Raw genomic sequence first — 15859 nt, forward strand, 5'->3', positions numbered from 1 at the left:
TTAATAATGTTACGAAACTAAAAAAATTTTCAGAATTGTAGTTTTGGAAATGCAACTGTAGCACATCTCTAAACTTTTTAGTGTAATATGGAACTTAATTTTCGTTTTTGGAACTTAAGTTTTGAATAATTTCTGTGAGGGATTCTCTAAGCCTCAGCTCTTATCCTGAATTGCATTTTTAGGACTTAATTTTGGGAATATTCCATCCCGTGTCCTAACATCATCAAAAATAGCCAAGAAATGGGTTTTTTGGATTTTAAAATAGAAAAACAATTTTAGAGGAGTGCCTACTGTCCTCTTCACACAGTTTTAAAGATCGTATATAATTCTATTTTTAGGACATAATCAAAAAAAAATTCGGGTAAACGTTCTCCAAACATTTTTCCTTGTCATCAAAGATGATCTTCTATTTTGTTTTTTCAACTTAAATTTCCAAAAAATTCCTTCGTAGTACCCCTAATCCTCTCTACCTCCACATCATAAAAACGCGTATAAAATTTCGTTTTTCGATTTTCAATTCCAAAAAAATTTGGTCGGAGAGGCTCCGAATCCAAATTTTTTCCCTGACGTTTACAAATAAGACTTATAATTGTGTTTTTAAGACCTCAAATTCGGAAATAACCCGGGCCAAGGTTGCCAGAACTTCTTATGGTTCCAAAACTTCAACAAAGATGGTCTACAACTGATAATTTTTAGAATATTTCATTTCGATTTTCAAAAAATTAGAGAGGATCCCTAGTCCTTCCCCCCCCCCCTCTTCCCTCTCGTTTAAAATTATCTAAAACTTCATTTTTTGGACTTCAATTTCGAGAAATTTCAAAAGCAGAGATACGAGATTTGACCATTCAGTCATCATAAAAGTCCCAGAAAGCCTCCTCCTCCTAAAGTTACCAGTGTTTGTATAAACTGCAATTTTAGAGCTAAATTTCAAACATTTTCCCGGGGAGGAGGTTTTTGCGAATGTTACACTTTCCCAGCTTAATAACGCAATCCTTTAAATTTGATTTATGCAATGGAAAAAAAAAGAGTGACATCAAGCATTTTGAAAGTGTTGAAGTTTTTGTTTAACCTTTTAGTGATTTATTTATTATTTATTCAACCAGCTTTTTTAATTTTTTTTTAACGAAGAAAACAACCAAATATTATTTCCTTCCTCTACTGTACACTGACTTGTGGTATGACGCCTAGGATTACTATGAAGCAGATGTCACAGCATACTGTCTGACCATCGATTACATGGAATAGTCTAATATCCGGTTTGTAGGCGGAAATGGATGCATCTATTAGTTTACAGGGGTGGTAGTTTGTTCGTTACAGATGTGTGCTTTTGCCTCTCTATTATTTAGCCTTAGTGTTGTAAAAATGAAAATTTGTTCACAACAGCATTTTTTAAATCTAAAGTATATTCGATCCATATTCTGACGGCAAAAATTAATTGATTTATTTATTCACAACAAAGTTTTGAACTTACCACTTTCCTTTTACGTTCCTGAATGAAATGAAAATATTTTATTTTATTTTAGTTGTTTCCATGGTAACTATTTTTGTTTCCCCTAATTTTATTTTTGAGAATGCAATAAATGAATAATGCACTAGTGACATTATAAAACGCATGCATCAAAATCCCATCGTTATTTTCCCTTCTCCCCTGCTAGATTCATTCAGATGGAATAGTCTTTACTTGGCAGATTGCCAAATTACACACAATCCGCTGTCAAACAGTAGAAGGCGCAATTGAGATTACTGAAATGTAAATAAGAGGTGAGGGTAGTCAACAGGATTTCTTTTTATTTTTTTTAAATATTTAGAGGGGGGCTCGAAAGTTATTTTTTTGCCTGGGACCCAGTTGAGCTTTCGGCGGCTCTGACTGAAATACTAATTCTGTCCTGTGTATACATAACAGTTTCAGTGAGAAAAGCATCAAATAATACTTTGGTCTTGTTTGGGAAATTTAATTGTCTTACAGCTTGCTTTATCAAAGGCAGTGTTTTCATGTGGGATATCAAGTGCGCCCATAATGGGGGGGGGGTCAAGCCCCCCCCCCCCCTTTGAAATTAGAACTTCCTTGCTTTTAGTCCTTTTTTCTTTGCAAAAATGTAAAAGCATTTCTTCTCCAGCAATTAATGAATAAATTATTAAAAATGTCGAATTTTAATAACTCGAATCGGTACTGAAATTGGTTTCTATGGGGAAATATCTGAGCCCTCTTTAAAATTTTGCATATGGGCAAGCTTGTGGAATACTGAATATAAAAACTTGTTGGGGAAAAAAATTCTGATTACATTATTTTGTACCAGAAATGTAAATAATGTCAATTTCTCCTGAGTGAAAATAAATCCCTTTGGAAAAATATGGAAAAAAAAGTTTTTTCCGACTGTTAACATCTCTAGTCACTATATTATGTGCAGCAACTGATGATTCCTTTATGGTCCTACTGTGAGAAAATTTTTGGATGTATTCATTAAAATACATTAAAAGTTGTATTTTTCAAAATTTTTAAAAGAGATTCTTTAAAATTGAAAGCAATGACTATGATGTAGAATTAGATTGGGGGTATTAGGGATACAATACCCCCCGCCCTAATGAAACAATAACAATTATATCTCTGCACAGTATAAAATAAAGTGCCCGAAAAGCGTCTGTTTGTGTGAATGCACAAAACTCGAGAACTACCCGGTCAATTTTTCGCTGAATTTTTCACAGTATCTTTCTTTTAGTCCCGGAAAGGCTTGCCGACAAGTTCAAAAAAAATTCGACGAGTAAGTCATTTTTTTATTCCAATTTAGGCCTCAAAGTTCACATAAATTCCCGAATATGGGGGTGAAAAATTGCTTATACATATTTATATTATATATCATTGGAAAGGGTAGAATTTTCTGCATTGTACGCAATTTGTTTCAATGCTGTAACTTAATTACGGCGGGAATTATTTGCGTTTTTAGCTCGAATTTTTTTAGGCTTAGCTGAAATTTTGGCACTACTTCCTTCATTAAATCTATGAATAAAAAGTGAAGGAATTGTCCCACAGTTTTCTTTTTGACACCATTGGATAGAGCAACATTTTTTAATCCAGATCTGACTCGACTGTAGGTTGAAGAACAAAGCTTCTATCTCATCTGGAAAAAAAGTTACAGATCTTTAAAATTGAAGTTCCATAACTTCATCTCCATTCAAATTATTTGATGTATTTTTTGGCGTTGCCATAGTTACATCTTTTAGTTTTTCTTTATTTCCCTCTTTCTCATTTTAAATTCATAAACTTATTTTACTTTTTTTTCCATGGTTATGCTTTTTAAATCCATCTTTCTCATCTAAGTATTTTAATATCTGTAGTCATTGTTTGGAGGGGAAATTTTGCATGATTTTTTTTTCTTTCATTTAAGCCTAATTGTTGAATACGTATGTCACTTGACACAATTTTTATTTTCAAGGTAGACCGGGCAAAGCAGCTAGTTTACTATATAAGTGTTTGTTTATTTGTGTATTCATTAGTGAAACTCTTTCCACAATGAAAAATTTCTTGCTGTGTCACTGGCATGAAGTGGCCATTATATAGTTGGAAATGTGCCTGAAAAAGGCCTTATTTTTTAATTGGCTAAGAGAGTCAAAACCCTGTATAATTGTTACAGACTTCTTTTCCATCAAAAATAGAGGAAATCATCTTAATATCTTGAGTGTTTTCTTCTTAACTAATCAAGCAACCTTTTTACATTTTCTTAACTACAGATTTATTTATCCTTTTTAAAAGCAAATATGGATTAATCAATCGATGATACTGAAGTCTATTTCATCTTTTTAGAATTTAATAAGGGATATTTTATCTAAGTTTCAGTAAATTTACGTTAATTTTTCACTCTTTTTTTTTTTTTTGGAAAAAATAAAGTTGTAAAAACATGCTATTAATTGAAGCAAATATTATAAAGTATTATTTTAGAATGCTTTTCCCTAAAAAGGTAATATTACATGTTTTTTAACTTAATTTTACACAAAAAAACCTACATTTATTAATTTAGATCATCTAGCAAAAAGTATACAATTTGCAAAAAAGGTGAATTTTTTTCATGATGTAGTATTGGAAAACTGCCTTAGAAAATGGAAGCTTTAAAAAAGTTTTTTTTTTTTAAGTTAGATTTTTTTTTTTTTTTTTTTTGTTCAAGCATAATTTTTACTTAAAATCCTTACTTTAGGATGTTCTTTTTATCATTGATTTTTTTTCTCTTTTAAAAAAAAATTGTACAAGAAGAATACAGTGAAATCCAGTTTAATAAAATATCCGTTACAACGGAATAAATTCTCAGGCTTGATTTAATTGCTATTAGATTGCTTGAGCTCAATTTAAATGAAATTCTTGTTAAAACAAAAACTTTGTGGTCCTTTTCAGTTTGTTGTAACAAGATTCTGCTGTATTTTAATTAAGACTACATTGCTTCAAAGTAGACTCCTCCCCCTCATAATTTCAAAGACAAAATATCACAGAGAGAAATTTTACATAAAGAATTTTTCCGTTTTAAAAATAATTTTATAAATTTATATTTTTTATTTTAAATAAATTAAATGTTGATATATGAATTTGAAGTAAGATGGATAAGGGCAACAACATTAAGTGTTTGCCTAGCCTTGAAAAAATGAAGATATAGCACTAGGGAAGGGAGGCAGCTAAAAACGACCATCTTGTTGTGTCTTGCCAAATTAGAAAGTTCACTCACTTAAAAGTAAAGAAAAATTTAATTTAATAAATAAATTATTTTTTTCAAATTTAATTTATTGAAATAAAAATTTTGTTAAAAAGCACATGCTACTTCAGGACGATAGTTTGCGGTCCCTTGAAAATCATTAAACAAAGAACCAACTATAATCTTGATCATGTTCTTGTTGTTAATACAAGCATGTGCAGCTAAAGGGCAGTAACTGCAAATTTTTCATCTTTTTTGCACTTTTGTCACCTATTATACCTTATCTTTATTCTAAAAGCTCACTCATTTGGTTTTCGCTAAAAAAGAGCTAATGTGTGCCTCACATGACTTCCTTCTACTCCAATTTAAGGTCATTTTCTCATTATTGGCAGTTTTAATATGATTCAATAGTTTACTCTCTAAATATCAACGACAGTGGCCAAATCGTAACCAGATTTAAAAAAAATTTTTTTAAAAAATCGACCAAAAGACTGGCGATATATCACCAAGTGTCCGCTAAATTATAACGCCACTTGAGTTTACATCGAAATTAACAATGATTTCCCTCCCCCAAAAAGGGCAAAAGAACCCCTTTGGAGCATACAATTGCAACCAAAAAGGAAGTTGCACAACTAGACCCCACTAGGAGTCTACGTACCAAATTTCAACTTTCTAGGACATTCCGTTCTTGAGTTATGCGACATACATACACACATACGCACATACATACGTACATACAGACGTCACGAGAAAGCTCGTTGCAATTACCTCGGGGATCCTCAAAATGGATATTTTGGGTGTCTGTACGTTCCTAGGCATGTACGTGTGGTTGGGTTGAAAAAAAACTCAACATTCATTTGGGGGTGAGCAAAATAGAAATTAAGGCCGATTTTTGGGTGAAAATTTTTTCGCGAATACAATACTTCTTTTTTTGTAAAAGGAAGTAAAAAGGGGGAGAAGAAAAAAAATTCAAATCCTAACATTTTACTATTGTTAGTATTGAATCCCCCACACATTTCTTCAACTATCTCGAAAACTCATTTCTACATATACTACCGTTACCTGCACACAGCAGAATACCTCTGTACTAACTACACTGGTATTTTAAAATTCAAAACTTCTGCTCCTAATTTAGGTGCTCTGATATACTTTGAACCTCTACAGATGTATAATACCTGCAAAAAATAATCTTGTACTTACTGATCACAATTTTTTAAAAAATTGCACAATTATATAGAAACAAATAGCAAGATCTGCATTTATTATACTTCGATAAAGCAAAGGAAAAGTAGCTTCACAGTACTAAATAATATCCAAATATGAGAAAAAGGATATTGTCCAAGGTAACAGAGGAAATATATTCATAACAATAACTAATAATAGTTTTGCAATCATTTTAATGCAACACAATCTTTAATATGAAACAAGTACACACAAATGAATTCTACACAAAAACAGTGTTATTTTAATGATAGATTTTTTATGATATAATTTTAAAAAATATTTTAAATTGACTTTTAAATGATTTATACAGTAGACTCCTAATTAAACGGGATGGTGGGTAAATGCCTCAGCCAGGATAAGCATGGTTACCAAATAGTACAGTTTATGCAAATTTTGATGCATTTTTTTAACTGATTTTTTTTAAGCAGATGTGCTATCTTTGGCTGAGAAGGATAATCCGCAAGCCTGGGGATGATAGTGGGCTCAAGTAAAATTTTCCCCCACCCCCAGAAAAACTATTTAGAAATACACACAAAAATCATTGAAAGAAAATTAAAAAAAAAAATATTTTTCAGTTTTAGAATATGCTGTTCGCCCAAAATTTTTGAATCACAAACACCCCAGACCGCAACCCAGATTCCTCTGACCACAGTTAAGAGAGTCTACTGTATATTGCAATTTCAGAAATCAGAACAGCTAGTTAACAAATGTCTCTACTTCTCCAAAAAAAAAAAAAAGAAACGCTCTGATCCTCCCACCTTCTTTTTTACATTGAGAAACACAAAAAAGGCAGCAGGATTTTTGTTGTTGAGGGTATCATAGCTGTCAACATTGAATAATAAAAAATAGGGAGAGCTATTGATAAAGTTACAAAAAATTTGCATGAATTAATTTAACGACAAAAGTTTGATTTCAAAAGGGAGTTTTAAAATTTAAGCAGGAATTTCTTAAATTAAGCCTGTATAGGACAGAAGTCTACAATTTTTAGGGAGTGGGATGTTTCATAAGAGATATAAGTTAGTTTTCTCTTATAAGTGATAAAAAATTTTGCAGCAGGTAAAGTCTAGGGGACTTCTGATCACAAAGAATCCCTTTGTTAGGGAATTTTGTTATTTTGATGAAAATTCAGGACTTTCCTGAATAAATTGGGAGAGTTGGCAGCTAATGGGGAGGATCTTGCACTCACTTGCCTTTTAGACTCATGAAAATTTGACTTTTTATGCATCCCAAAATTGGGAGGGGAAAAAAAAAAACATTGAACAATTATGGATTTTAAGATGATAGATTTTCAACTTTGAAACTTCATTAAAAATTGCCCCATCATAACAAAGAAAAAAGAGTAAGCAACAAACACTTTGAAAGATTTTCTGGAATTTTTAATCATGCTTGTGTATTTCAAATGCAATGTGAGCCTTGCACATTTTGTAAATGATAGAAAGCTATTTCACTCATTTAAATTTAAATTAATTTAAAAGACACTTATGATAAAAAATTAAAAACTTCCAAAATATTACATATCAAATTTTAGTAGCAGAAATTAGTAATGAACAAAATAATTTCTTTTATATATTGCACTAATTATTCATCGATAATTAGAATGGAAAAACAGATTCATGTATAACATCATTAAAATCTGACAACTAACAAACGAAAAGGGCACATCAGAAAAAGATATATAACATCAATATATAATGTTTATAGTACATTACAGTATGAACAGCATATATTTTTTTTTTAAATTTAAATTTTTTTTTTTTTTTTTTTCAACAGCACAACAGCAACAGAAAAATCTTTTAAATATTAACATTCAGTTGCAACGTTTTATAACTTCTTACAATACATGAATTATGCCAATACATAACCATCTAATTATTTAGACAATTGAATTATTTTTAAAAGTTATCCTTATCATGTAACATTTTAAAAAGTGAAATAGAATATGTGAAAAAAATTTCATTTCATCCGTTACTACATTAGAAACTAATTATCCGGATATCTGAATTTCTCAGTTGTTCACAGATTATTACCAGAACTCTAATTTCAATAATAAATAGTAATGCATTTGAAAATCAGAAGATATCAGTAAAGAACAGTAGATTTAAAAGTATCAAAAGAAAAAAGCAATTAAATGCCTGAAATTTAAATCATTCGCAAAACAAATAAATAAAGTTTTTGTCAATAAATGTTTCGTAAGGAAAATGAAATGCAAGTAATCGGTTAAAATATGTGATTCTTTGCAATAGTGGGAAAACAGATCATTTTTTTAAGCTTTGTTTTTGCAATTAAGATGTCTGTTGAATGTTACTTTTACATTGAATATCAATACCTTTTTGCTTTTTTTAGTTCTTTTAGCTGGATTACAGTCATTTAAAGAGGTTTTTCTTTTTTTAAGCTCTAGATTTCATACAAACAAAAAATTTACAGAATATTTGGGAGGGAATCTTGCTCTTCCCATATAATTTTTACTCTATTGGGCTTTAATTAAGAGTCAGAGAATAAATAAGTTGCGGAAAATGGTACTAATAATTTCTTAAGCGTTATTATTTTATGTTTTTTAATGTTTTTTGCAAGTTTTGTTTGAAAAACTTTTCAGAAATTTTGCTTTAGTATCAAAATTTACCTTTCAACTACAATTCTCACTTTTGCATGAAATTTCCTGAATCATGTGCAGATTTACGCAGAATATAGAATATCTTTTCAGATGTTTCGAGAAAGTGGCCCTTTTAAAGAGCAAAAAATGGCTTTTTTTTTTTGATGAAAAGAAGATTTAGCAAATTTTTACTGGTTTTCTGAATATCCGGATAAAAGGTCCTGTACTGTGTTTTATGAAATGAATTTTTTCCAATTAAAATAGTGCAATTAAGCTATAAAAAATATACCTATTATTTTAGCTATATCAATATTATTTCAAATAATTAGACAAAATTACTCTGTTCCAAGATATTTTTGTTTTAATGCATAGATATTTTTTACAATAACGAATACAAATAAATTTACATTCTAAAAATTGCCTAAAACAGGGGTTCTGGGTGCCGCAGGAAGAGGCGAGAAGTGCCGTGAAGCTTAAACGGTATTAATATACATGTTATCTGGGTGCTCCAAAAAAAGAACATGTAGTCCAGAAAGACCATCCGGCACCCCACTTTTTTCTGTAGCATAACAAAAATTTGCTAGATTGAGACTTCGTCATCATCGAAAAGCTTGATGATAAAGTGTTATCAAGAAACAGTTTTTAATTACCACAAAGTCTGATGTCAAAATTAACTGATATTATTTTGCAGCTAGTTTTACTTCTTTGTAATTCAAAATAGTTTAATGACATAAAAAGCTGACAATTGTTCTTGAAGGCCACTTTATCCATTTGACGAATTGGAAAATAAAAATGTCGTTCTGTCATTTTCCCTCGCAATTTGATAGTCCAGAAAAGTAGAGTGTAGCCCACTAAGGCCATGGGTCGCTTTATTCGCACTCCGGTGTCCTTATAATGTGACACTGGAGCATCGGATTGAGGATATGATCCAGTGCTGCACATATATGCATGAACTGTGCGCAAGAGTTTCAAAAATAAAAAGAAAATCGGAAATTAGCAGGTGCCCTGAATATAATTATTAATCTTTCTCTTTTCCATGAAAAAAACATGGTTTTTTTGGTAATGTTTTTCAGGTTATCAAATAAGGCAGTGTGAAGCAAAGGGATGTAAGTGGATATTTTCAAGTTTTGAGTAAAAAGCGTTTTAAGTTGCAGTTCAAAGTAGGCTTTCAGTGAAAATTGCCGTTATTATGGACCCATGATCCTGATAAGATCAAGTCGCCTTTCTTTGTCAAAATTACTGACAAAATAACTGAAACTAAAAATTTCACTTACTTTTATTTTTCCTCATGTTTTTATGCATCATTTGATGAAAAAAAGAGAGCTGGGGACAGTTCACTCATAAATATGAGAGATATTAGGTTATAGTCGCTAGGAAGGCCTTATTTAGTGCACTTACCTAACCTAATAATTCGAATGGACAAGGGTGCCGGGGCAACATTCTAATTCTTCAAAGGGTGCAAGGAGTAGAAAAAGCTTGAGAACCCCTGGCCTAAACAATTTCAATCTTAAAATATAAAAATAAATAAATGAAAGAAGTTAAATATAAATAAAATGAACGATCATAAGTTAGGCATAAATAAAGACATAAATATTTATTTATGGATTTAAAATATAAATTTTCATGATGGACAAGTAGATAAGCAATTTTTTATATCCAGTTATAAATCAAGAACATAGATCAGAACATCTATTGAACAGAATAGAAGATATTACAAAATGCTCTTGAAAATGAAGCATGGAATGACTTCTGAAGTCTCATCTTTTATCTACCTGGTCAAGATCTTTGTCAGAGTTAAAATCTTAAAATTTCTCATATGGTCTAGCATTTTGCTAGGCAAGCAACTGCAATTAAAAAATGACTTATTTACATCATATCAAAAGAATATAAACTAGCAATAATTTCAAAAGATGAAAATAGGGTTACACTTACTTAAAGGAATATTTATTATCTCAAAATAATTTTATTTTAAAACATAAAAATTGAGAGGAAGATTAAAAATTATGAGACATGAAAATTGTTGTGAAATTTAATAAGCGCAGTGAACGCTTTTATAATCTGCATAATTATTTGGCAAAATGAAAAGCATAATTGAGTGTTATGTATAATTTGCAAGATGCCATGAATAGGTAGCTTGGGGGGGGGGGGGGGGGGAGAATTAAAAGAGATACCACACATGAATTGAACAAAATTCAAAATATGATTTTCTTTGCATTTCACATTCCTATGTTTAATATTATAAACATTTTTTTCAGGGTAAAATAAAAATCTATAACTTCATAACTGTATAAAATGAAACACTTTCAAGTTCAGAGGCACTTGTTGATGTTTTGCAGAGATACACACAGCAAAAACAATGTAAGCATGCTCTACTAGTGAAGTTCAGCACATTTTAAACAAATCTTCAGAAGTTGTGTTCTTCAGAATGGTGTTCTTGGAGAAACATAAAATGGTATCTCTTCTAGTGATTCAAACGTTTCAATTCAGGCTGAAAAGAAAATTAATTATTTAATTAATAAGAGGATGAAGTACAAGTATAAAGTAAAAACAAACATCAAATGTCCATACTGTTTAAGTGATAATTTGCATTACAGTACAACCTCATTTAGTTGGACTAAGTGCATATGCGGACTTAGGGGGTGCCAGGGGGTGCGCCACACTCCCATCATTTTTGGTTGCATTTTTTTAAAAAAAATTAAATATATTTCACTGGGACATAGTTTAGAAAATAATTTATAATTTCGCCCAACTACAATGCAAAGTTAATTTACATGATAGTTGAAAGCAAATCAAAAATTTAATAATATGCAGTTTATTGTGTGACCCGTGTGCATCATTAAACATTGCTAGTGCGAGTTAAATTGTAAGAAGAAGAACATTTTTATTCATTTGAAGAAAAAGATAAATGAACAAATTTTTTAAGTTATTTAGTATCCAATGCTGTATTCTAGAATAATTGTACACTCTGTAACTGGGTATTTACTATTACAAATTACAATGATTACAATTTCTTTTACTTTGAAACATGGCTAATAAAGTCAAAAAAACATGGCAATTGTTATATACTTTATCAAAAACAATATAAACTGTTTCAAGTTCTTGCACATCATTCCAGTAAACAGTGCTATAAAATTTTCTCTGAAATCAATTAAAAGCACGTACTTTTAAGATAAATTTTCAAAAGGAGAAGGAGACCCTTGACCGCCTTTTTGTCTTGGGAAATACCCCGCTTCCCTAGATCTCCGGTATTGTTGCACCCCCAGAATTCACAGCCTAAATCCGCTTATGACTAACTGGGACCAAAAGGTAATCTGGACAAACAAATATCTGGATAAAATTGTTGCCTCAGAGCAACAGTAAGATACCTAATACAGTAAGATACACCAAGATATCTCACTGTTGCTCTGAGGCGACGATATAGAGTAAGAAAGACAGTATCTTAAACAGTAAAGTTATCAGACACAGTTTGTTTAAACAGACAGTTATCTTAAACTTAAGTCTTTTTAGTAAAATTTAGCAGCAAAAAACAGTGCTTCGTAACAAAACTAACATGGGAATGTTTCATGCCAATACTAAATGATTCATAGTTCAGCTGTGGTAGTCATGGACTGAATCTCCGTGGGTTTTGTTAGATTACAATAATTTCTTGCACAATATGTGCGGGGGGGGGGGGGGGGAGGTTGTACATTTAATTAAAACAAAAAATGAATGGCGTATTTTACCAATCATAATATAAAATTATTGTTTAGGTGAACATAAACCTTTTAAAAACTCAACAAATTTGGTCTGAATTAACTGGAGATCAAGATAAACAGGGTTTGAAAGAATAAAGTTCTATTGTGCATTTAATGTTAGAAATATAAAAATTGGTATTAGTTATTCAAAAGATGAAGTTGCTGTGAAGTAAACAAATGTTCAAAATTGACTAAATAAGAGCAGAAGCAGCGATTGGGACTGAAAATTGGGGGGGGGGGGGGAAAGATAAGATTACTAAAAGCCATTTTGCGGCAGCGAAAAAGTGAAAGAAAAAAAAAGAGAAACAAAAGTACAAAATTTTGCTAAGACTGGTTTTGAAAGCACATGAGTGGTAATTGATGCAAATCTAACAGCTTATCTCACGTTTTCAAGATTTTGATGAATTATGTACAAAACACAACTCCCCCCCCCCCACCCCTGAAGAAACATTTAAACATGAATTAGACTTACATTATTTGCCCCAAAGTATTTTGAGATGTCAAACACTTGGTAATAACTTGATTAAACAAGTATAGTTTGTTTAAGTAAAACAATTGATTTACCAATATCTAAATAGTGAATACATAAACTAAAAGTTACTGCTTGTGCTAAATAATGTTTCGTAAACAGATGTACCAACTAAATCAAATAATTATGATCTAAAAATTTTGACAATTCTGCGTTTTAAATAATTTCTAGTTTTGGTTCCTAAATTGCAAAATAAAATAAATAAATAAACCAAAAAAACCAGGGGGTGGGGGGGGCAGATGCCCTTCTCCCTCGAATCGCCGCCACTGAATAAGTGTTAGAAATAAAGAGTCGCTAGTCATATTTTGCAACCATAAGTTTTGATTTCACACCTAAAGTACAAAATGTTCAATATTAGGCGTAAAATTTGAATATATATGGAATGTTTTGTAATAATTTTGCTATAATAAACAAGCTAGTTACATTTGCATTGTAAGCTAACAATTATTTTTGGATCTTCGACAATTTTGTTAGCAATGTATAAAAAATTAAAAAACAAAAATGTTGCAAATATTTCACTCCTAAAGTAAATTAAACATTAAATTTATTTTAAACTAGCAAATTAATAACATAAGTACTTTACCACATCATTTTTCATGCTTTTTATTCACAATGCAACGTTTAAAAAATGTGTCAGTAAGCTGTTAATGCAAATCCTATTTTTGCCACTTTGGCAAAAACCTATTTTGAACGGCCGGAAAAAAACGCAGTTTTTTCCAGCCGTGTCAAAAACTTGATAGCCCTGATTGTCATTATTTTGAAGAGAAGTTTTACCCAAATTTTTTCTTCCGTTCATACCAGAGGGTTGAACATGGGTCACTTGCACTCATTTATATTTTCTAGCCAGATCGTATAATGGTGGGTGACGACAGAGTAGTTTATAAAATCATTCCAGCAAAATTGGTCAGTAAAATTTAAAAAAAAAAAACGTAAAAACTGTCATACTCAACATATTTCAACTTAATTCAAACCAATCAAAACTAATAGCAATTCAATTATTTGTTGCATGCGGATATTAAACAGTAGTGTCAGCTGCCTCACTAATATTGTGAAAGTGACTAATGTGCACCCCAACCTCATAGATCCTAAATTACTTTTCAAAATTCTATTCATTTTGTTTAGTTTTGATTTTGAGTGTTCTATTTAGCGTTACTTTTCTTAATTTTGATATCTTTAGCATCCAAGAAATAATGCACATTTTCTAAATGTATCATAGTTAAAAGAAAAGGAAACATTAGAAAGTTCATAATCACAGTCAACTCCCATAATTAAAAGTCCCAAGGGACCGGTTAAAACCTTCCAATTTTTGGTAGAGTGAAAGTTAAGGGAAATCCTCACAGTCTTCTCAAAAGTTTGGAATGCAATGAAAACTTTGAGATAACGAATATAAAGCATAATTAAATAATCTATGTTTCAGGCCCATCATAGGGGGACACGGTCAGTCGCTCCTCCCCTTGGTTTTGAAAAATCAAAAGTCTCGGGTAAAATTTGCATCGTGCTTGCACCCGTTGCCATTCCCCCTCCCTCCCCGGAAAAATTTTAAATGATGGGCCTGCATCCTTGTTTAGAAAAATAAAACCTACGAATTAACCCAGTGGCAGGGCTAGAAAAATCTTTAAAATTTTATATGCCCTACTAGGCATGTTTGTCTAAAATTACATGCCCAAATAAAATTTTTACGTGCAGTTTTTTTTTTTTTTTAATTGTACAATAATAAAAAATATTTGAGTTAGGCGTACATAGCATAATTCACACAAAAAAATTATTTATTAGCTTTATATCTGAATCAAGAATTATTTCAATATGCAACATAAAAAAACTTTTAAATAAGTAGTATGTAATAAGTCATTAAGCTAATACTTAAATTTAAAAATTAATAATTAATGCCCTGCTGGGCATAAGGGTAAAAGATTCATGCCCGATTGGAATTTGTACATGCCCTGGGCATGTCTGGCAATAGAATTTTCAAGCCCTGCCCAGTGGAATAATTTATGACATCATATTTAAATTTTAGCTAAAAAGTATCAATTCTATTAGATATACCCTTTTTTCTCCAAACGATTCATTATCGCTTCAGCGTGTTCTATTACTTTATAGGCCCTCCTCCTGTTTCCTTTCTTTCTGAACTTCGACTTTCCGAAAACAGACATGTCAGGACTCACAAATTTATCATATCGCTCAGTTTTTTTCCAGTGATAGTAGAATTCTACAAGATCCTCAACACTTCGCGTTCGAACCATTTTCTGCACTAAACTGAATTCTTTGCCGTATTTGTTCAATCCATCCTCAAACCTCGCGGATTCTTCTTCCGACCAAAGAGTCTGTCTGGGAGTATGTGGTAAAAGTTTCTGGCGTCGCATCGCTTCTTCACGGTTATAATCACAGTTGTGTAACAAATAAAGTGCTTTTTCTTCATCTACGCCCTCGTGTCCGAAAGGCCGAACAGCGTTGATAAAATTATCAACCTCTTTTTCAGGAATCCTGTATGGATTCCAAAGTAATCTGTCCCCCATTGGGTTTGGAATTTCATCTTCAAATACGCGTTTCATCTGAGGAATCACAGCTTGAAACTCAGGTCCAATACGAGTTTTACAATTGGCGTAACGTTTTGAGCTCAGCAAATATTTCTTCGTTTCAGTTACGCTATCTTCCATTGTAGAATTAATTACTTTAATTCAAGAAAACAATATCCCATCAACATAAAGAACTACCTCGCCATTCTCTTTCTACGCACACTTTATTTCGAACTCGAACATTATATTACATTACTTTACATTAAAGAAACACGGGAGAAAATACTGAGAGATATCAATATCTGGTTTCTCCTTCTCGGTTTCTATCATGCAGCAATGGACTGTGACGTCACGTAATTGTAAACAATATTATAAACACATCCAAATGCATTTCATCTATTGATTTACATAGTAAAACAGGTATAGTATTAGTAGACAGTATTAAAAAAATTTAGCTCTCGGAAAGTGAACTTTACAAGAGAGCACGTTTGGCCACTTGCGGCAATGCACGTGCCAGTGATTTCTACTGATTACCTTTGAAGATTAGCGTGTAGTGGTTGGCATCAGAAAGTTATTTCATATTGAAGTTTCCGTCT

General features: G+C 31.4%; 1 protein-coding gene across 1 annotated transcript; it reads right to left on the reverse strand.

Annotated features, from left to right (window-relative positions):
* Positions 1-7672: 7672 nt before the first annotated feature.
* On the reverse strand, positions 7673-15511 carry LOC129221272 (mesoderm induction early response protein 2-like). Its single transcript, XM_054855728.1, has 2 exons — positions 14794-15511; positions 7673-10975 (listed from the first exon to the last, which is right to left on the reverse strand). Exons 1-2 carry the CDS (start codon positions 15402-15404, stop codon positions 10966-10968), a joined length of 621 nt encoding a protein of 206 aa, XP_054711703.1. The 5' UTR covers positions 15405-15511; the 3' UTR covers positions 7673-10965.
* Positions 15512-15859: the final 348 nt, after the last annotated feature.

Source organism: Uloborus diversus, chromosome 4, assembly GCF_026930045.1.
Source record: "Uloborus diversus isolate 005 chromosome 4, Udiv.v.3.1, whole genome shotgun sequence".
In the NCBI taxonomy this organism is placed as follows: Eukaryota; Metazoa; Arthropoda; class Arachnida; order Araneae; family Uloboridae; genus Uloborus; species Uloborus diversus.

What these genes read in the sequence shown, in the direction of transcription:
- LOC129221272 (XM_054855728.1), bottom strand. Translation starts at nt 15,404, where the DNA reads ATGGAAGATAGCGTAACTGAAACGAAGAAATATTTGCTGAGCTCAAAA.